Source organism: Ranitomeya variabilis, chromosome 1 (genome assembly GCF_051348905.1).
Source record: "Ranitomeya variabilis isolate aRanVar5 chromosome 1, aRanVar5.hap1, whole genome shotgun sequence".
Classification (NCBI taxonomy): Eukaryota; Metazoa; Chordata; class Amphibia; order Anura; family Dendrobatidae; genus Ranitomeya; species Ranitomeya variabilis.
In genome coordinates this window covers 653,820,792-653,843,272 of record NC_135232.1, presented here as the reverse complement: position 1 = coordinate 653,843,272, position 22,481 = coordinate 653,820,792, and the positions used below count along the sequence as shown (strand labels likewise).

The 22,481-nt window shown below is 41.7% G+C and overlaps 1 protein-coding gene across 6 annotated transcripts in view; it reads left to right on the top strand.

Moving 5' to 3' along the window:
• Nucleotides 1–22,481, top strand: part of MIPOL1 (mirror-image polydactyly 1) — a 509,264-nt gene that overhangs the window by 449,949 nt on the left and 36,834 nt on the right. For 4 of the 6 annotated variants that reach the window (XM_077262644.1, XM_077262627.1, XM_077262619.1 and 1 more), the window contains one exon: nucleotides 9,760–9,856. The exons of 1 other annotated variant lie outside the window; for it this stretch is intronic. In XM_077262644.1, coding sequence (XP_077118759.1) covers nucleotides 9,760–9,826 — 67 coding nt within the window. In that variant the 3' untranslated portion in view covers nucleotides 9,827–9,856. Of the gene's footprint in view, nucleotides 1–9,759; nucleotides 9,857–9,939; nucleotides 11,618–22,481 lie in introns of those variants that run through there. One more of the 6 variants, XM_077262612.1, reaches the window with a different exon arrangement.

The window sequence follows — 22,481 nt, the reverse complement described above, 5'->3', positions numbered from 1 at the left end:
CTATGTGCACAAAACTAACAAAGAGGTTACATGCAAAGTTGCTTTGATTTTTATATTCGATTCATTACGACAATGTTTTCTCCATGGAGTACATAGCATTAAGGAGGAGTCATAGTTTTTACCTGCATTACTCTGTCCGGAATTTGTAATGGGACAAGGAAACATGGTAACCTCCATAGGACTTCACTAAAATGGCGCCGGTGTGCGCATGCGTACTCAACCCATAATCCTCGCATTGATGAAGGCCTCTCATCACTACCAGCACTTGTCGATGATGTTATGGAGACCTTTTCTCCCCGACACGTGCCAGAGATGAGTGCTGGAATCGATGCACCTGGGACATGGGGGCAATTTCGCATGCGCTATTTTCACTGGCCCAAGCGTAACTAACTAACTATATATATATATACATATATATATATATATATATATATATATATATATATATATGTATGGACGGCAAGAGGAGATAGCTGGCACACTCCCCTTGAGAAAGCATGTGGGCGAAACGCGCGTCGGGGTGGTTTGCGGTGGTGTCTGTGACCGGGTACTCCACATTATGGGAAAGCATTGAGCTTGTAACAGTGCCACATGTGTGGTCTATCCTTACAACACATTAGAGATACCTTTTTGGAAATGTTTGTTTGTCACTATATGACGATTGGATGACCTATACTGGGATCTATTGTGGCATCTTTGCCCTATATTACATTCTTGACTCACCACCACTGCATTTCTTCTATACTTGGCATATCCTCTTTGTTAAAAACCGCATGCATATGTCTTATTTCTGGTGATATGTTTTTTTTTAATTCTTGTTCAATATATTGTTTATTGATTTTATTTTTTGGTGTTAGTGGTTTATGGATACTTTGTATTCATCTTTAGGTTATGGAGAGTGTAGGAGGGATGGATGACCAACTCTGTGGGTGGTCTACTAGTAGCCATAGTGGCTGTACCCGAGATCCCCAATAACCAGATATAACGAATAGCATTTGCCAGCAGCGGAAGCCTTAAGGGCTTGTATTAGCCAGGGATTTAGGTGAAATGCTGTTTAATACACATCATAGGCATTATTAAACCTCCCATACCTTACTCTTAGGTCCATTCCTTTCAACTTTTTTTTTTGCCAGTGTTTGATTTTAGCAGAAATACACACGGAAAAATATCTAAAGACAAAATTATGATCACTTAAGGGTTGAAAAAATAATTTATAGGAAAACTCACGTGTTGAAAAAATGGATTAAATGCACGGGCAGAGAGGAAAAAAAAGCACTGATGGAATTTGCAGTGAAGCGGAACAGAGATTAAGAAACGGCAAAAGCCAAAAGGAAGAAAAAAAATGACATTTTTTGGGCCAAGTGCTCTGCTGAGGTTTAATGGTTTCCCTTTTTTTTAGATTTTATTTCTATACATGAAATGCAGGTACATGCAGAGGCACGCGGGGCCCCTGGACGACTTTCAATAGGAGTTTGACTTTAAGAAAACTAATCTGCTCAAAGTAGAAGGGACGTTTGTAAAACTTGGCAGACTTCTCCGGAGTCTCGGATGGCTGTGATCTTTGCTGCATTTTTATTTGTTAAATGTAATTTAACCTTATTGCTAAATGTCAAGATCTTTTAGCTGTCATATAGATTTTTTTTTTTAGAAGTTAAAAAAAAACCCCTTCTGCTACCTCTTCTTTGGGTGATTTGGATTTTAGCTGCTAACAACCTGGGATAAAGCTTTTGGTCAGAGTATACAGAGACTTGTCGACTTGATGTGAAATTACGACTAGGAGATGTTGTTTTAGCAAGTGACGTAAAAATTTAAAAAAACATAATATTTTTTAGTTTCTTTGTTTTATTCACCCTCGTCCAGATATCTGCTTGCAGTCAATGAATGGTAATATTTGTCGGAGTGAACATATCAAGGGTTTTGTGGCTGTTTTCTGGGTTTAAAAAGTTGTACATTTTTGTAGCTTATCGTTTTTGCTTAAAAAGAACCAAATAATGTCTCCTTGCACTATTAAGTTGCACATATGGGGTTAATCTGCAGGTTAATAGCATTCTAAAGATGTCCGGCTGCCACATAGAACCTGACTACTGGGAGGAAATTAAGGTTCCGGCTTTCAGTCAGTTGGCTTTCAGTCATAGAGGCGCAGCTTCAGTCACCATTGGCTGTGAACATACTGCAAGAGTTTGATTGACATCTTGTCAATTCCTCAGGGTATGCTCGCAGCTGCCGCTCACTGTATACTGAGCGGTAATTCACTGTATGACTGAAAACTCATTTTCTCCTGGTAGCCTCTATCGTCAAGTTCATTTCTTCCCATTAGTGGGGTTTTCAGTGTGGCAGCTGGGCAGCTTGAGGACACTATTAACTTTCAGATTAAGAGCGTTTGGGGGCATGACATCTTCCCTTTCAAAAAAAAATTAGAGTTTTTGTAATCATACAACATTCTTGACACTTGTGTAATGTGGATGTGGTCAGCTATGTAAGGCTGGTTTCACAGTTGCGTATGGCAGAGCTGCGGAGGGCTGCATAGTTCCTCCATTAAGCCCCGCCCACTGCCGCACCTCTTCCATTCAGCTCCGCCTATGTCGGCATGCGTCCTGCGCACCTATCTTTAACATTGGGAACGCAGGCCATGCGAATGTATGCGGATGCCTCCCCATGCGTCGTTTTGACGCTGCGCCGAAGTGCATCGAACGCTACATGTATATATATATTTATATCAAATATCGATGTCTTGTTTTGGTTTTTGCAGACATATGGTCTGCAAAAAAAACAGAGTCATGTGAACAGCCCCATAGACTATGAACAGTACGTGTTTTATCCATGATAGGGATAGTACGTTCCTGAAAAATGATGCTCCCAATTTAACATACATCATGCAAAAGTTTGATGCAAATACCCACAACACAACCACAAGCAAACATGGCTTCAGAAAGTCCTCTCATGACGCGTTGCGTTTCCTCCTACTTTTTCTTTTTTGATGCTGAAAACCGGCCCTTATTATTATGTCCGTGTGACACAGTGTGAACCTCTAAGTGTATTAGAAAGGTTCCAAACGTATCACGAGATAAAGATTTACTTACAGAAATCATCTTTAAAAAGGAATCTGTCAGCAGGCTTCACCCCTCAAACTATTTATATGAGCATGTAGCTCTTTCAAAGACAAGTCCAGTAATATATTTACATAGCCAGCCCATTCCTCCATTACTGAGAAATCAGTGCTTGAACTAATATGCAAATGAGTCAGAAGAGCTATGGTAGATCGGAAGCCTCTGTCACTCCAGCTCTATTATCCACCCAGCTCCTCCTGCACGACTGATGGTTTTTTTTGTCTGAAGTCACACAGCATAGAGGCTGTCAGTCACGTAGGAGGCACTGGATTGGGGAATAGAGCTGGAGTGACAGAGGTTTCAGATCTACAAATAGACTGAGGGACCTGCCAAGACTTTTATGTGACATGACTAGGCAGCGGAGGTAAGGAGTAAGACACATAGGTAAGGTGTGTGTAAGTATGGAGCATAGATGTGTGTTAATGTAGCATAGCTGTGTGTGTACGCTGTGGGGACATCATATTTTGAAAAAGAACTCATTGTTCGAAACGCGTAGCCTGCTGCTACTCATTCTCCTGTGAACCATGTCATTGGACTTTGGATTTTATCTTCAATAAATTTTGATATTTTTGGAAGCTGGATTTCTTTTTCCTTTTATCTTATCGTTCCACGTGATGACTGCACGGTATCCGGGCTTCCCCACAACAAATGCCTAATAGGTGAGCTGGTTTTCACTATTTTTCCTGGGACATCATATTATTTGTGTTGGGTGAGGGGGCTATTATATTCAAGGGTGCGGTGTGGATCATCGTACTATGTGTGTGTGGGGGGCTTATGAATGGGGTACCATGCTGTGTGGGAACACTAATGGGCTCACTAGGGTTAATTCTTCTTTGTGGGAGAGGTTAGGGTACTGGCTCAGTGTAAAATAAAAATCGCCTCTGTGCATTACTCAATATGTGCTCCTCTTTCTCATCTTTCAAAGCTGAGGTATAGGTTAATAGTTTTTTTTTTTTTGCTTTCTACCTTTATTTTATCAAAAGGATGGTTCAGGAGAATGGAGCGACTACAGTCTATAAGGGGTGGCGCTGTGTGGGCACAATATGAGTGTAATTTCAGGCCATCTTATAAGATGTAGGGCGGACGGCTTCTGTCACAGAGCCAGGGATGTCCCGTCCGTTGTTTGCATGCTCTAAGTATTTGTATAAACTGTTACTGCTACAGGCGTCTCCCAGTTAATGTCTATGGAAATAAGCGAGACCTTACATTTAGTCATTCATTTGCCCTATGGCTGCCTGTTAATTAATGTAACCACAGGCCGGTTCACCGGCAGAGATATCACACATAATATGAACAGACATGGAGGTTGTCCTCTGACAGGTAGTTCAGAACTTTGCAATGACTCTTGAAGGCCATGCTAAAGGCATCTAAGCTTTGTCCTGGGGGAGAGAACTGCCCATGTGTTTGTTCTTTGCTTTCTTCAGACCGTTGATACCTGACATAAGAGATCCTTAAGGGAAGGAAGGTAAATGTTACGAGGCTGAAGACTGAGGCTATAAGAAATTAGCTACTAGACACCAGAGTATGCCGGAAAAAGATACTATACCCAATACGGGTCCATTGAGTGTATTACACGCAGGACATCATCTGCAAGGAGTTTGTATGTTCTCCCTGTGTTTGTGTGGGTTTCCTTCGGATTCTCCGGTTTCTTCCCACACTCCAGAGACATACTGATAGGGAATGTAGATTGTGAGCCCCAATGGGGACAGTGATGATAATGTCTTTAAAGCGCTGTGGGATTAATGGCACACTGATTATTTTTTTTTCTCCACACCCAAGTAAAGGCTAGTTTCCCACAGATCATATTTGCTGTGGATTCCCAGCAGCAGAGATCCCACAGTGATACCTACAGCAGTATTTACTCGTGTGGGTGCCATTGTGAAGAAGGCACATTTCACCCTCGACATAGTAAAGCACAAAACTCGCTCCTATATCTACACAGATGATGGCAGTGGATATATTTTTCAGCGATTTCTTAAAGTCTGATGTACTTTGCTGGCACCGTAGATCTCAGTGGATGTTCTGCAAGCATATAGACAGCAGAATCCAGTGTGTTTTTGCACCTTGGGAGCAGAACCTAAAGTTCCTGGGACCCAGTGCAAAAGCTGTAACAAGGCCCCCTATTAGCCTTCTCTGACTTATAATGCTCATTCCTTCTTGCAGGGGAAGCTTTCCTCTACCTCTACACCCCTTATCCCTCCACTTGGTTATGTTCGACATCCACCCCTGGGATCAGGAAATAATTATTGGTTGTGCCGGATTTTGCCAGGAAGCACTAGACTGCATATAACCCTGGGCACACAAACATGGACTGTAAATCCCTCTGATAATCGTACCATTGCATCCACCAAACAATTATAAATAATGGTGTGGCAACCATTGTCTACAGGAAAGCTCCAAATGACATAATAATGCTCATGGAGTAGGTATTGGTTCAGAAGTGCCCATATCATTGCCCAAACATATGAGCCAGCCATGGCAGTTCACATACGAGTAAGTGTGCCACCCCGAGCAGAGTAACTGCTAAGGTGGACATGATGATACTGCTCGCCATTATGATCCTGCCCTTTCTCCGTCCTACAAGCAGAAACTTATTAAATGCTATATCGTCCTGTGCCAGACTCTGCCCAAGATCAGCATTGGAGAAGTATTGAACAAATGAAGAAAATAAGGCCCCTGCCATTGACCGTTCCATATTGTCACGACATGTCATTCAGCACCACTTGGTGACCCCAGTCTCCGAACTCACACGTGTCTATGATACGGGGTAAACATTTTTGGAATGTGTCTTTATTTGCAGACTCAGGACCTTTAATACTAAAAGAAAAGTTCTCAGCTGTTCCCCCCCACCCGTATAGGTTAAGCCTAAGATATGATGCATTGTTGCAAAGGGGGAAGTTTCCTATGACTGGTGTATTGTAAGGAATTTTTGCACAAAACTGAGAGCAAAATGTGCAACTTTTTTTTTTTTAACCAGAAAACTGGTAGAAATTGCCTACTCCATTTCTCTGGAGGTGCGTAATCCAGAACATAGAAGCAAGGTATTTCAATTGTTCCACAAGTATATTAACACAAACATTGTAGTTCATAGTCAGGTATCTTTTTTGGACATGACCTGGACAGGTTTTATCCTCCTGGATATACCAAAATGTTTACTTTAATCAAAATATACAGAGAAAGTGATAGGAGTAGAAAAGGGCAGATTTACTGATACTGATAGAGGCTGAAAATCCAGAAATATGTCACCGTGGCTCATGCTAGAGGATGAATTAGGCAGATGTGTCACGAAATGTCACCAAGGCCGGTTTCACAAATCCCAACATTCATGGTCATGGATTCATGGATCAGAAGACCCTCGGCCTTGTCTGGATATCATGGTCCATACACCGCTTGGGAATGTTGGCCGTGAGAAACCAGCCTATCATCACACCACCTACTTACTTGTTTGCCTACTTTGCCCCATTTTTTAGCATCTTCTTTTTGACACACATTGTGGAATAGAGTTTATCTCAAAATGAGGCACAAAAAATATGTCTAAAACTTGATGTGACATTAACCGCCAAATTTTGTTGCATTTTCCGCACGCTCTAGGCTCAAACACTTTAGTAGATCTGTCCCAAAGTATATTAAGGATAAGTTCACACATGGTATGTTTTCCACAATTTCTTTCTGCAGCAAAACCTGATTTCTTGGCAGGGAAGAAGCTGCAGGTTTTCCATGTTTTTTCTTGCAACGGGTTTTGCATGCTAGATTTGTCTCTTGTGCATGCTGATCAAGTGTAGTGTTGAAAAAAGTCCTATTCTATAGAATCAGATTTTGGCACAAAAAAATGCTACAAAACCAGATTCATGCGTTTTTGGTGCGTTTTTTCAGGGGTTTTGTTCGCCACCCATGTAAGTCAATGGGAGAAAAACGCTGAAAAAAATGCTGAAAGAAGTGACATGCTCTGTGTCTGAAAAAAACATGCAAAGCACAAAATACTAATGACAAAAACCCAATGTGTGTGCATGAGATTTTTTAAATTTCAAAGACATAGCTGTAACTGTAAAACCCAGCTGAAAATTAGTATAACAAAAAGCATTAAAAAAAAAGCCGCAAAAACGCCCAGTATGAACTTAGCCTAAAAAGTGGAAAAATTGGCATTTATTTATACAGCACTAAAGAATGTAATTTTTAATTTAAAAAAACACAAAAACCGACATATTAGTTAAATGTAAAGTTGAATGCATAGTAATGCATGTAATGTAAATGCTTAGATTTTGGTTGTCAATTGGTTTTCCCCTGCCCTTAACTTCAAGAGACGTTGAGAAAATGGCAGTATGTGCAGAAGAAGATCTGCATATTGCTGCCGGCTTTGCACGTATCCTCCCTGTAACCCGGACTCTTCTGATAGCCTAAGGCGCTGCTATGTATTTCCATTTACCACAGTGAAAGTGACTCGACCGGTTTTAGAGAACTGCCATGCCCAAGTGCACATCTTCCGTATGTCTTGCACAAGCCATAATGCATGCCACCCGTCAGGGTCAGGGATGTGAGGATGTTTCCATCTGGATTGTTTTTCTTCTTTACAATAACCCACATAATGAATGTTAGCGCTGAGTGCTAATTCTGTAACTAACATAGAGTTGGGAGCCACATATCAGAAGTAAACTGCTACAACCTTTTTGGCAATATCTTCAATGGTGAAATTAGAGGTTTTCTTAATGTTACGTGGCCAATGGCCGCACAGAGATTCAGATGAGGTCATATCCTCCCTCTAGTGTCTCTCATTTGCAGTGATGTCATCAAGACCAGGTGTGAATTCTGTCTGTACAAATAAGTGTTCAAATCAGGTATAGACACGTGGTGCACCCTTGGTGTGGCCAAACAGTTCAGTGCACCTTCCCACCTATTTGTTTCCATCTCCTTCCACCCTCCCCTAGTTCCACTATAACCAGACCTGTTAGTCAAAGAAGAGGAGAGTGGTCTTAGATGGAAAACCAGCAGGTGGGAAGGTGCACTGAACTGCTTGGCCACACTAATGGTGCACCAAGCACCTGTACTTGGTTTGGACAGCCATTTTGTGTTGACAGACACCTTTTAAAGGGACTATCAGCACAGAATGAATGTTCACACCAAGTCAAAGTGCTCAGTGCATCAAAGTGAGGACAATTATGTAAATGCACTCTCTCACCTGCTTGTTTTCCCTCTATCTCAGGGGTGGGGAATCTTTTTTTCTGCCAAAGGCCATTTGGATATTTATACCATCTTTTGGGGGCCGCACAAACTCCGCCCACAAAGTGCATCCTGACTCTGGCACTGGTGTCAAGATGTAATCTTTCATTGCATGCCCTTCAGTGTTCAGTAGTGAACACTGCACGTGTGTGCTAACAGAGCAAGAAGAAAATAATGAGCTGGTTGTAATCAAAATACACCTCCCTGCCCAAGAATGTGGTCCCTGAGAATCTGCTCAGGGGCCTGATAAAAGGTCATCGAGGGCCGTAAATGGCTCTGGGGCCCCTGCTCTATCTCCACCCTCCTCTTCTTTGATTGACAGCTCTGGCTTCATAGAGCCAAAGAAGTGCAGAGATAGATGGGAAAACAAATGGGTGAGAAGGTGTATATAAATGATTGGCCCCGCCACGGTGCACCAAGCACCTGTACTTGGTTTGAACAGTCATTCTGTGCTGACAGAGTCCCTTTAAGTGAACTAATTTTGACATCATGAATAGTGGCAAATTTACAGTATACGTAAGGACAACAGATTTCCCAGTTCCTACCTAAATCAGTGATTTAGGGGTTTTGTTTTTGGCGTCTCAGAGATGGAGATTGAGGCATTGAGGAATGCTATCTAGTAACAATGCCACACTATCTTCTCCTCTGTTCATCAAAAGTTGCAGAAAAAGCAATAAAACAATCAAAAGAATGGTCTTATTAATTTGCATGGGAAAATAACCTGCTGCTCAAATGTTCAGGCTTTTGTGCGTCTTTTAAAGGAAATATTTTCGTAAAATCAACCCTCCTAAGCCGTCTATATGGCCATGCAGGTAATAGTAAGTGGAATAAAATGATACCTTGGTATCTGTGATCTGATGTCTTATTTCAGAGAAATTCACATTTTTCTTATATGCAAATGAGCAATTAAGATCTATGGGCTGGACATAGATCTTCCTGAGAATCTGCCTCCACAGCTTAATTTAAATGAAAGGAGGCGTTACCAGTGTGAGACCTGTAATGACTGACAGTCTAATCTCCTGATCGACATGTCTCACACTGGTAACACCACATTTTATGTAAAATGAAAGAAAGTAGAGGGCAAACCTTTCCTAGTGTCAAGATCCAGAAAGTCAGATCTTCTGAAAGTGATGTGCAGGGGTCATAAGGGTAAAGATCAACAGGAACAAGAATGAGCAATATATAGATGAAAGATACATAGTTTGGTTATCTTGTAGGGTTGGGATATCAGAATCCCCATTTTTTTTTAGAATACTGCAATATCAACTCAAATAACCAGACGTGTCTGCTAATCTGTAGTTTGTAACTTTTTACATTTTCTTTGTTTTCCTTTTTGTTCTCTACCTGCGACTATCACTCCTCTAATGTCTAAAATTGTATGTCTCAGAAATGTAAAGCATAGACTGTTTTCTCAAAGGCTTTCTCAATTTCCTAACAGGTTGGAGCGCCTAGTTGAGGTCCTACGGAAAAAGGTTGGAGCAGGATCTGTTCGAACAATGATTTGATGCCACCATCATCACATCAAAGTATGGACAAGAGACTACATTGTCTAAATACTTGACAACAACACTTCATTTCACTTATCTGTATTGTTAAACCAAAGATGCCTTTATTCTAGGTGTCACCAAGACTCCTTTGGAGAACTGTACAACATCCCAATGTGAGGCCAATCTACGAAGACCATGGACACCACCATCAACTCATTACTTATCTATTCTTCAGAATAGCTCAACATCATAATTCTTACATATCTGCACTAAAGTTATTAGCATTAACAAAGTCTTGTGTACGTTGTGTTTGTTATCTATATATATTCATTTTTCAAGGCAGAGTTACTTCCTGGTGCCCCATCCAAGACCTTCGTAAAAGGCCTTAATCAGAACAATTAAATAATTAAAAAATTGTTTTTGTAACACTGAAAGGAGTTCTGATGGTTTAACTGCTCATCAATTTAGTCTCTAGGATACATGCATCATATAACCATGGTCAAGGACTGATTAGTATGCTATAAGATGCTCCAAAATCCACACTGGATGCTTGAGCATAATATGGCTCGTAGTGAGCGCATTACAATACAGGAATCCTTGTAGGAAAATATTAAATAAGAAAACCAATAAAAAAATTATCCATTTCATTGCTTTATAAAATTGTATACTTGGTCAATTGAACTATAATTATACTTGATTATTGTAAATGTGAAGCTCAACATTAGAGAGTTGAGCTGGCCATACACAGACTTATGTTGGCCGAACCTGCCAATATCGATGGCTCTGGCCAACAGTCTTACGGTAACGCCGGCCGACTGATAGTTGGGAGACATATCGATCAAACAGGTCCTACTTCGGACTGCCGATCACTTCGTTCTTCCCGAGATAAAACTGCCAGCCAACGTGTCAGTCAGTGTCTTTTTCATAGGGAACACGGGGGCACTTGGCCAAATAAGCGTCCTGTGTAGAGGAGAGATGGCGGAGATGGCTGTCGGATGAACAATCTTTCGACTGACCGCCATCTAATGTGTATGGTCGGCTATAGTTATTGCAAGGTCCATTGTCTAAAAATGTTCATTTCAAATCTTATATTACCAGTTTCAGTTATGTGTGCGTGAAAAAAATAATATATATATATATATATATATATATATATATATATATATACACACACACAGACACACACACTGCCAGTGATACATTTTATGTATTTGTTACTTTATCTTTGCTTTTTCATAAATTACTTTAAAACGTTGCTTTTCTGGATGTTCAGCCCGGATTTATCCGGCATCCTTCTGCTTATTAGGTTGTATAATTTGCATTTCGTGTTTTACTATATTTTCATGCATATATGTAGCCTCCTGTGTTACGATGTGCCAGAGGACAATGGTCACTTGTTCAGTTTTCATTGCACTGTATTGCAGGTTTAGACATATCTCCTCCAATAAAAGCCTTAAAGATGTTTTTAAGTGTGCAAACAACTCTTTAGGTAGCTCATTGTCCTTGTTTTTGGGTTGAGTGTGTGACGTGATGACCTTTTATATTATCTGTTCTTTTAAACCCTTCATATACTTAGGAGATTTATGGCCTCTTAAGTTCTGACCTTAACCCTATAACCTTCTGATACCTGGATTAAGTGAAGAAATGCAGAAACTATTCTAAAAGGGAACACTGGACCCATAGCCAGCACTAAAGTAGTCTATTGTAGCGACACGCTAAGAAAAGCAGGACCATTGGTACGACTGCTGCTCACTGACCCACATTCCGTAATAATAGATGTTCTTCAGGGAGATAATTGTATCTATTATTATTTATAAATGTATGGCTTTGCGATGAATTGCCTACAGCGGAACTCAACCACGGTCCGAAAAAAGTTGTAATCCCCTTATTCAGAGATGTATCTCGGTTTTCCTACACCTAGTGCAAGAATTTAGTTTGATGCCCCCTTCCACCCCCCAAGCACATATGTGATTTGCCCACTTAGTCATGTGCAGACAAGCTGCTCTTCCTAATTCTCTCAAAGTTCAGTGAAAAACTGAGAAAAGCAGGAAGAGAAGCTGGTTGTCACATGACAGTAAGAAAATCACATATGAGTGAAGCGGCTATGTGATGACAGCTGGAACCAGCAAGCAGAGCTGAATCATGACAGTGAGTATATTGCACACTGTTATAATTGGCTACAGGCCTTCACTTTATAATTAAAGGGCTTGTCCAGGTTTGAGATGAAAGTCTGCATTCACTCTAGGTGACTGTGATTGCAGGCTTCTGAATTCTCACAGCGCATGCACTGCACACTTTTAGGATTCACCCTTGCTGATGGCAAGAGCGGACAGTCATATGAGCATAAGTATGGGAGTTATACTTCTGGCCACATTCCTACTAGACATGTCCAGCCTCCCTCAATTCAATTTCAATGAGTGAGGCCACGCATGTCTAGTCGGCATGTGACCGCATGTATGTAAATCCCCGGCACCAGAGAATCCTGACAGCCTGCAGTGCACACTGTGAGAATTCAGAAGTCTGCAGTCACAAAGAATGACTGCAGACTTATCACAAACTTGGACAACACCTTAATGCTCCTAACATAAATAAAAATGAGAATTGGTCAGTGTAGAAAAAAATTATTTACATCCAGGTACCTTATAGATAACGTTGTCTCCAATTGGAGTCACTCTTTCTTTTCTTCATCTTGTCCAGACCCCATGATGAGTTTTTTTCATCCACATCTCGTCTCTGCAGACTTCCATCTTCTCCGGTCTTGTGCAGCACATCCCCTACGATACCCTTAAACATAGCAGTGTCATTATACAGTTGGGAAAATAAGTATTTGGTACACTGACAATTTTGCAAGTTTTTTCATCTGCAACGAATGGAGAGGTTTGTGATTTTTATTGTAGGTATACTTCAACTGTGAAAGACTGAATCAAAAGATAAAAAACAGAAAATCACATTCTATGGTTTTTAAATACCGTAATTAAATTGCATTTTATTGCATGAAAAAAGTATTTGATCACCTACCAATCAGCAAGAATTCTGGCTCTCACAGACCTGTTAAAAATAAACAAAGAAGCCCTCCTACTTTGCACTCATTACCTGTATTAATTTCACCTGTCCACACACTCAATCACACTCCACCATGACCAAGACCAAAGAGCTGTCTAAGGATACCCGAAACAAAATTGTAGACCTGCACAAGACTGGGATGGGTTACAGGACAATAGGCAAGCAACATGGTGAGAAGGCAACAACTGTTGGCATAATTATTAGAAAATGGAAGAAACACAAAATGGCTGTCAGTCTTCCTCAGTCTGGGGCTCCATGCAAAATGTTGCCTCATGGGGCAAGGATGATTCGGATAAAGGTCAGTAATCAGCCCAGAACTACACTGGAGGGACCTGGTCAATGAGTCGAAGAGAGCTAGGACTCCGGTCTCAAACATTGCCATTAGTAACACACTACGCCGTCATGGAATAAAATCCTGCAGGGCATGCAAGGTCCCCCAACTCATGCCAACACATGTCCAGACCCATTTGAAGTTTGCCAATGACCATCTGGATGATCCAGAGGAGGCATGAGAGAAGATCATGTAGTAGATGAGACCAAAATAGAACCTTTTGGTATCAACTCCACTTGCAGTGTTTGGAGAAAGAAGAAATACAACCCCATGGTGGGAGTAACTTCATACTTTGGGGGTGCTTTTCTGCAAAGGGTTCAGGACGACTGCACCGTATTGAAGGGAGGATGGATGGGGTCATGTTTCGTGAGATTTTGTCCAACAACTTTTCCTCAGTAAGAGCATTGAAGATGGGTCGTGGATGGGTCTTCCAGCATGATTATGACCCAAAACACACAGCCAGGGTAACTAAGGAGTGGCTCCATAAGAAGCATTTCAAGGTCCTGCAGTGGCCTAGCCAGTCTCCAGACCTGAACCCAACAGAAAATCTTTGGAGGGAGCTGAAATTCAATGTTTCCAGCAACAGCCCATAAACCTGAAAGATCTGGAAAATATCTGTATGGAGGAGCAGGCTAAAATCCCTGCTGTAGTGTGTGCAAACTTGGTCAAGAACTACAAGAAATGTCTGACATCTGTAATTGCAAACACTATTTCGTACAGACACCTCCAAGTTCTGTTTTTTTATTGTATCAAACAATATTTCATGCAATAAAATGCCTCTCCATTCTTTGTAGGAGGGAAAACTTGCAAAATTAGCAGTGTTATAAAATACTTATTTTGCCCGCTCTAATGCTCCTGAATAAAAATATCGACCCTGCGCTGAGCCCCTGAATAAAAATTGCCCCTCACTATATTCCCTGCACAAATTATGACCTCAAACTCTCCCTCTTATGGTACATACCCTCCACACTGCCCTTTCCTTTCAATACTGGGTACACTCTTTACAATGTCCTCTCATACTGTTTCCCCCTTATAGGACCCAGTCTCTATACTGTGCCCCCCTAATCACACTCCCCCCTCCCTGGCATACTGTCCCCTCCTGGTTGTGCCCTTACACTGTCCCCCATTCCACTCTCCCACACTGCTCAGTCTGTATTCTGTTCTCACTCACACATTTCTCCCCCCCCCATACTGTCTCCTCATAGTATTCCCCTCAATTTTCTCCTCACACATTTGTTCCCCCTTCTCAAACTGTCTCCTCTCACATCCCCTGCTAACCATATGGTCTCCTCACATATTTACCTTTTCCCTCTCCATACATCCCCTGACTCCCCATAATGTGTCTACACACATCCCATCACCTTTGCCCCCCTTACTGTGGCCGCATACATTTACCCCCTCGCTACTTGTACTGTCTGCACCAATGCCCCCACTCACCATACTGTGTCTGCACCTATTCCCCATTAGGTTTCCTCGTACATGCCCCCAACTCCCCCTTGCTACTCATATTGTATATCATCAAATTTCTCCAAATCTTTCGCTAAATCTCACACACACACTTTCTAAATCTGCCCACACACACTAAAGCTACCTCACCTACCCATTACGCTTAATCTTCGGTGTCTTCAGCTCCACTGGAGCATTTACCACCAATACGCAATGGTGAGTGATGTCAGCAGCATAATCATATGACCTGATCACTCTGCTGATGTCACTGCTCTGACCCGGAAGCCAGAGCTTCAAATGTATTTGCCTCTTTCAGACACGAGTAGTTGTGCACTGGGAGCCAGCATGCTGCACCTTTTGTGAGCCGGCTGTCAGCGTCACAGCTGGCTCAGAGAAGAGCTGACTCCCAGCTTGAGGAGCAGCAAAATGCTGTAGCCCTGGACACAACTTGGACTGTACCAGGGGCTGATGTCCTTGCTCTCCCCCTTAGATATCTTTTACTGTCCAATAAGGCAGAGGTATTTGTTTTTCCATATAAGCTTCTTCTTGATCATTCGGGCATTCGGACATTGCCAGAAAAAGTTGGCCAAACTATAATCCAGCTGTCAGAAATTAGTACACTCGGCATGCCTGAGTGTTCTTGTGGTTTCTATGAGAGAGCCACGGCCAGACTCTATTGGCAGTGGCTCATTTCCACACCAAATAAAATGATCGGCCATTGAAATTCAAATAGCCAAATCTTTCTCTCCTATGACATCATTTTTTACTAAGTAGTGCTCCAACTGACCAAGGTTTTGTAAAGCCCCCTTACACATAAGATGGTCAACATTTATCATCTATCCAAAATGTCTGGTTGTTGAGGCAAGAACATTTTTATGCCCCATCAAAATAGTTTTTTTTTCTTTAAATAAGGGTGGGTTAGTTTAATATGGTGACCCTGCCTCTGATTGATTCCTACTCTTTACCCCATGACTGTATGTTGACGTCCCCTAGTTGGCAAAACCGTTGATAAATGTAAAGTGAAATATGTAAATACTAGTGATGAGCGAGTGTGCTAGGGAATCCCCACATATAATCAAGCAGGCTAGTAGCTGTAAATCATTCAGCTGCCGCCATGAAAACCAAATCACCGAGCAGTCATAAATACTCAGAGGTCACCCGAGCGTGCTCGGGAAAACCCGAGCAACGAGTACACTCGCTCATCACTAATAAATACCCTTTCTATTTACTGTAGATGCCATTTTAGTTTTTGGGGGAGCTAAACACACATTTATCCCACAGCCCTTATTACCGACCTCCCCCTATTCACATGCACTCTCAAAGTGGCCAAGCAAAAATGTATTTTTAATGGCGAGAGGAGTATAAACCACTGCCAGACAGACATTTCTGTTGGTGGCTTATCTCCCCAGCCAAGAAAAGGGTTGGGTGTGGTAATCCACCATGCCAGGTACTCCTTCCACTACCCTTATTTTTCAAGGGAGTCTCATTAGCCACCATATTCATTAGATGGCTAGCATGTCCCACCATTATCCACATATTTGGATGACTATGTGGCCAAGCTTAGTTGTCAAAGGAAAGTGTGTTCTGAGACCGCTGCACCAAAAGAATAATTACATATATTTGCTTAGACCGCATAGGTAGGCAGCTCTAGACTAACGTCACCCAAATCGACAAATTTGGCCAACAGTCCAATGTGTCACAGTCGGTTGACGTGGGAGATAAGATTTGGGAGGTCTGATTTCGGACTACAGATCCTTTAGGTATGGCAGTGACTTTTTAATAGAGTACACAGAAGCGCTCCTATGTATGGGGGAGTGACGGGCGAAAGAGCTGCCGCCCAAACTATTGTTCAGCCAACAGCCATCTAATGTGTATGGGGGCTAAACAAAGTGAGCATCGAGGATATTTTTGGTAATATTTTGGTTGATCTATATGTATATCAAGTCTTGAAGTGGCCCTCAGATGACCTTTAATGTAAATACAGCACAGACCGAAAGTTTGGACACCTTCTCATTGAAAGATTTTTCTGTATTTTCATGACTATGAAAATTGTACATTCACACTGAAGGCATCAAAACTATGAATTAACACATGTGGAATTATATACTTAACAAAAAAGTGTGAAACAACTGAAAATATGTCATATTCTAGGTTCTTCAAAGTAGCCACCTTTTGCTTTGATGACTGCTTTGCACACTCATGGCATTCTCTTGAAGAGCTTCAAGAGGTAGTCACCGGGAATGGTCTTCCAACAATCTTGAAGGAGTTCCCAGAGATGCTTAGCACTTGTTGGCCCTTTTGCCTTCACTCTGCGGTCCAGCTCACTCCAAACCATCTCGATTGGTTTCAGGTCTGGTGACCCATCACTCTCCTTCTTGGTCAAATAGCCCTTACACAGCCTGGAGGTGTGTTTGGGGTCATTGTCCTGTTGAAAAATAAGTGATGGTCCAACTAAATGCAAACCGGATGGAATAGCATGCCGCTGCAAGATGCTGTGGTAGCCATGCTGGTTCAGTATGCCTTCAATTTTGAATAAATCCCCAACAGTGTCACCAGCAAGGCCATCACACCTCCTCCTCCATGCTTCATGGTGGGAACAAGGCATGTAGAGTCCATCCGTTCACCTTTTCTGCGTCGCACAAAGACACGGTGGTTGGAACCAAAGATCTCAAATTTGGACACATCAGACCAAAGCACAGATTTCGACTGGTCTAATGTCCATTCCTTGTGTTCTTTAGCCCAAACAAGTCTCTTCTGCTTGTTGCCTGTCCTTAGCAGTGGTTTCCTAGAAGCTATTTTACCATGAAGGCCTGCTGCACAAAATCTCCTCTCAACAGTTGTTGTAGAGATGTGTCTGCTGCTAGAACTCTGTGTGGCATTGACCTGGTCTCTAATCTGAGCTGCTGTTAACCTGCTATTTCTGAGGCTGGTGACTCGGATAAACTTATCCTCAGAAGCAAAGGTGACTCTTGGTCTTCCTTTCCTGGGGCGGTCCTCATGTGAGCCAGTTTCTTTGTAGCGCTTGATGGTTTTTGCCACTGCACTTGGGGACACTTTCAAAGTTTTCCCAATTTTTCGGACTGACTGACCTTCATTTCTTAAAGTAATGATGGCCACTCGTTTTTCTTTACTTAGCTGTTTTTTTCTTGCCATAATACAAATTCTAACAGTCTATTCAGTAGGACTATCAGCTGTGTATCCACCAGACTTCTGCACAACATAACTGATGGTCCCAGCCCCATTTATAAGGCAAGAAATCCCACTTATTAAACCTGACAGGGCACACCTGTGAAGTGAAAACCATTCCCGGTGACTACCTCTTGAAGCTCATCAAGAGAATGCCAAGAGTGTGCAAAGCAGTCATCAAAGCAAAAGGTGGCTACTATGAAGAACCTAGAATATAAGACATAATTTCAGTTGTTTCACACTTTTTTTGTTAAGTATATAATTCCACATGTGTTAATTCATAGTTTTGATGCCTTCAGTGTGAATGTACAATTTTCATAGTCATGAAAATACAGAAAAGTCTTTAAATGAGAAGGTGTGTCCAAACTTTTGGTCTGTACTGTATATGAACACAAGTGTAGTTCTTTCGATACACCATTAACTTTTATATAAATGATACATAAGGAATAATTAGCCCGGCCATATAATTTACCACTGAGGTAGTCCCCCCAAAAAATCAAACATTCCTTACAGAACACTAAACCAGGTGGGTTTTCGAAATGATGGATGAACCTGCCTGTTATCATCCTTTTGTCAGAAAGGTATTATCACAATTGACCTTGTTAATTTGGTATCAGTTCTGGTAATCATTTACTGGCAAGACAATAGGAGAAGAGTAAAAAAAAAAGATCTCATGTGAATTTCATTTTATCTCCTAGCACTTTATTAGAGTGGTGTTTAACCATTATTAACCACTGCCTGACATCGTTTTGCTGTTCCTTAAGTTGTACATTGGTTTATGTCATGTGTCTGCTATTTAATAGTCAATAAACATTTTTTTACCTTTTTGTTTTTTGGGATATTCTAAATTGACAAAAAATAAAGTCTGAACATATTAGTGCAGAGTTTGTGTTGTGTTTTCTTTTATTTACTTAAAGGTTTATCAATCAATTGGGATAATTATAATCTATCACCACCCTCACACCCCATGTTTTTGTCTATGTGATGGTCAGAGGTTGCAGAGCACCGTACTCAACCATCTCTGGCAGTTCCATATATTAAGGGGGCATTTCAGAGCCCTGTACTTGGGATTGGTGTCAATTCATTAGAACCCCAGTGATCATCTAGTTAATCCCTTTGGATACGTTGACACATTCAGTATTTGGTCAGTATTTCACCTCTGTATTTGTAAGCCAAAATCAGGAATGGAACAATTAAAAGAAAAGTATAACAGAAACATGTCACCACTTCTGGATTTATCGCCCACTCCTGATTTCGTCTTACAAATACTGATGTAAAATACTGGCCTAACCTTGAGGATTGGGAATAATTTGACAAATCGAGAGTAACATGAACCTGGTACAATGAATGAGGCTATAGAAAATTAGTTGGTAAAGTTCACCCTATGAGCCACCATTTAACCCTTTACAACCTTGATTTAAAAAACAATGTTGAACAAAATTACTCTCTTGCTCATCCTTGAATCACACTATTAGTTTTCAGAATAAGGATTTCCCATTATAAAAGGTGTGTTATAACGAACCTGTCCATGGATTCACTGTCCTAAACATGAAATACTAATAAGCTCCCTAATAACAAGATCAATATGCAATACTAAGTCATCCTGATAACAAGGAACTATGGAAATGTTTTACTGCTTCGTAATAAAAAAAATAGAAAATGCCGGCCTCCGGAGAGCTCAGTAAGAGCCGGGTCATTTAAGCTTACTCTTCACCCATGTACAATGAGAAGAGACCTGTCAATCAAGCTGAGCCAGGTGCGGAAAAGCCAGAAGGTAGCAACCCAATGGACAATATTTTTAGTTGGTAGGCACACTGTACTAAAATTGTTACTCGTTTCAGTGGTGAGTCTTTCTATGAAGGAAAGTGCAAGATTACCGTAATTAAATAAGAGCATTGCTAACTTCTAGTATAAATACACGAAAATAATAAAATGAGAGACAGACCAATACAGAATGAGAAACATATGGGTTCAAGAAAACTTACGGTCTAAAAGGAGAAAGGCACAGTAGATGAAGGTAGAAGCCGCTCACACATTACTGTAGTAGGTAGGTTATTTTTTAAAGTTTGGATGGTAGGAGAGAGTCTGATGTGTTGTGGGGGATCCATGGAAAAAATGTTGGACACAATAATTTGGAGGCACAGAGAAGATGATCTTGTGAGCACTGAATATTTGTTTGGGAGGAATTTAGGCTAGAAATTAATGTATATGGAAGGCACAGGTTGTGGACAGCTTTGCATTTGAAGGGCACTAGGAAATCAAGCAAAGTGGAGAAGTGGTTGAGGGACAAAGGGAAGGCAAATTCACCAAAGGTGTGCACATGATGTACACTGCTCAAAAAAATAAAGTGAACACTTAAACAACAGAATATAACTCCAAGTAAATCAAACTTCTGTGAAAACAAACTGTCCACTTAGGAAGCAACACTGTTTGATCATCAATTTCACATGCTGTTGTGCAAATAGAATAGACAACAGATGGAAATTATTGGCAATTATCAAGACACACTCAATAAAGGAGTGGTTCTGCAGGTGGGGATCACAGACCACATCTCAGTACCAATGCTTTCTGGCTGATGTTTTGGTCACTTTTGAATGTTGGTTGTGCTTTCACAGTTGTGGTAGCATGAGACAGACTCTACAACCCACACAAGTGGCTCAGGTTTTGCAGCTCATCCAGGATGGCACATCAATGCGAGCTGTGGCAAGAAGGTTTGCTGTGTCTGTCAGCGTAGAGTTCAGAGGCTGGAGGCGCTACCAGGAGACAGGCCAGTACACCAGGAGACGTGGAGGGGGCCATAGGAGGGTAACAACCCAGTAGCAGGACCGCTACCTCAGCCTTTGTGCAAGGAGGAACAGGAGGAGCACTGCCAGAGCCCTGCAAAATGACCTCCAGCGGGCCACAAATGTGCATGTGTCTGCACAAATGGTTAGAAACCGACTCCACGAGGATGGTCTGAGTGCCCAATGTCCAGAGATGGGGGTTGTGCTCACAGCCCAACACCGTGCATTACGCTTGGCATTAGCCACAGAACACCAGGATTGGAAAATTCACCACTGGCACCCTGTTCTCTTCACAGATGAAAGCAGGTTCACACTGAGCACATGTGACAGATGTGATAGAGTCTGGAGATGCCGTGTAGAGTGATCTGCTGCCTGCAACACCCTTCAGCATGACTGGTTTAGCAGTGGGTCAGTAATGGTGTGGGGTGGCATTTCTTTGAAGGGCCGCACAACCCTCCATGTGCTCGCCCGACTTAGCCTGACTGCCATTAGGTACCGAGATGATATCCTCAGACCCCTTGTGAGACCATATGCTGTGCGGTTGGCCCTGGGTTCCTCCTAATGCAGGACAATGCCAGACCTCATGTGGCTGGAGTGTGTCAGCCGTTCCTGCAAGATGAAGGCATTGAAGCTATGGACTGGCTCGCCGATCCCCAGACCTGAATCCGATTAAACACATCTAGGACATCATGTCTCGCACCATCCACCAACGTCACATTGCACCACAGACTTCCAGGAGTTGGCGGATGCTTTAGTCCAGGTCAGGGAGGAGATCCCTCAGGAGACCGTCCACCGCCTCATCAGGAGCATGCCCAGGCATTGTAGGGAGGTCATACAGGCACGTGGAGGCCACACACTACTGAGCATCATATCCTTGTCTTGAGGCATTTCCACTGAAGTTGGATCAGCCTGTAACTTTATTTTCCACTTTGATTTTGAGCATCATTGCAACTCCAGACCACCGTGGGATATTAGTTGTGATTTACGTTGATAATTTTTAGGTTTTATTGTTCTCAACGCATTCCACTATGTAATGAATAAAGATTTACAACAGGAATATTTCATTCAGTGATATCTAGGATGTGAGATTTTAGTATTCCTTTTATTTTTTTGAGCAGTGTATTTTTCAGGGGGATACCGCCTGAAAAAGCGCTGCAAAACAGATTACTTAACGAAACCATTCTGCACAGGACAATCGCTTTAGAAAAAAAGTATAGAGAGCTCACAAATTGTTAGCACTTAAAGCTCCTTATACTAAACGTCAGTTAATGACTGTAGTTGAATTATCGGGATAATAAAAAGTTAATTTCTGGTTGGATGAATAAATTTCCACCTCAATAACATATTAGTAATCACACAACAGCCATATAAACGTCATCCCGTATAACGCTGCTCTCACTGGTGCACAAAGGTCGCAGACGATCAGTTTGCACGTTGAAAATTGTGTAGATAAATGTGTGTACACAGGAGTTGTGCGCTGTCTGTGCATGTGTGTATCACTGGGTGTGCAGGAGAATAGAAGAAGGGATTTGGGAAAGGTGCAATTAGTTCAAATGTGCAAGCTTCAACTTAACAAATGTTTAAAATATTTTAGCTTTTTAGACGGTGCCAAAACAAACCAACTCTTTTCTAAAGACGATGTATTATGTTCCTCTCTGGCACTGAATACCCTTCAAACATCTCAGGTATTTTTTCTCAGCGTGCACAAGACACGTGTATAAGACAATACATTAGAATCTGATGCTACGTACAGGACAGTGGCCCATCCAGACCATCAAGAATTTACTATAACCTCAAGGTATGAGAGTCCCTGTTATACCAGCAGCTCCATAGCTTTTCCATGAAATATTCAATAAATATTAAA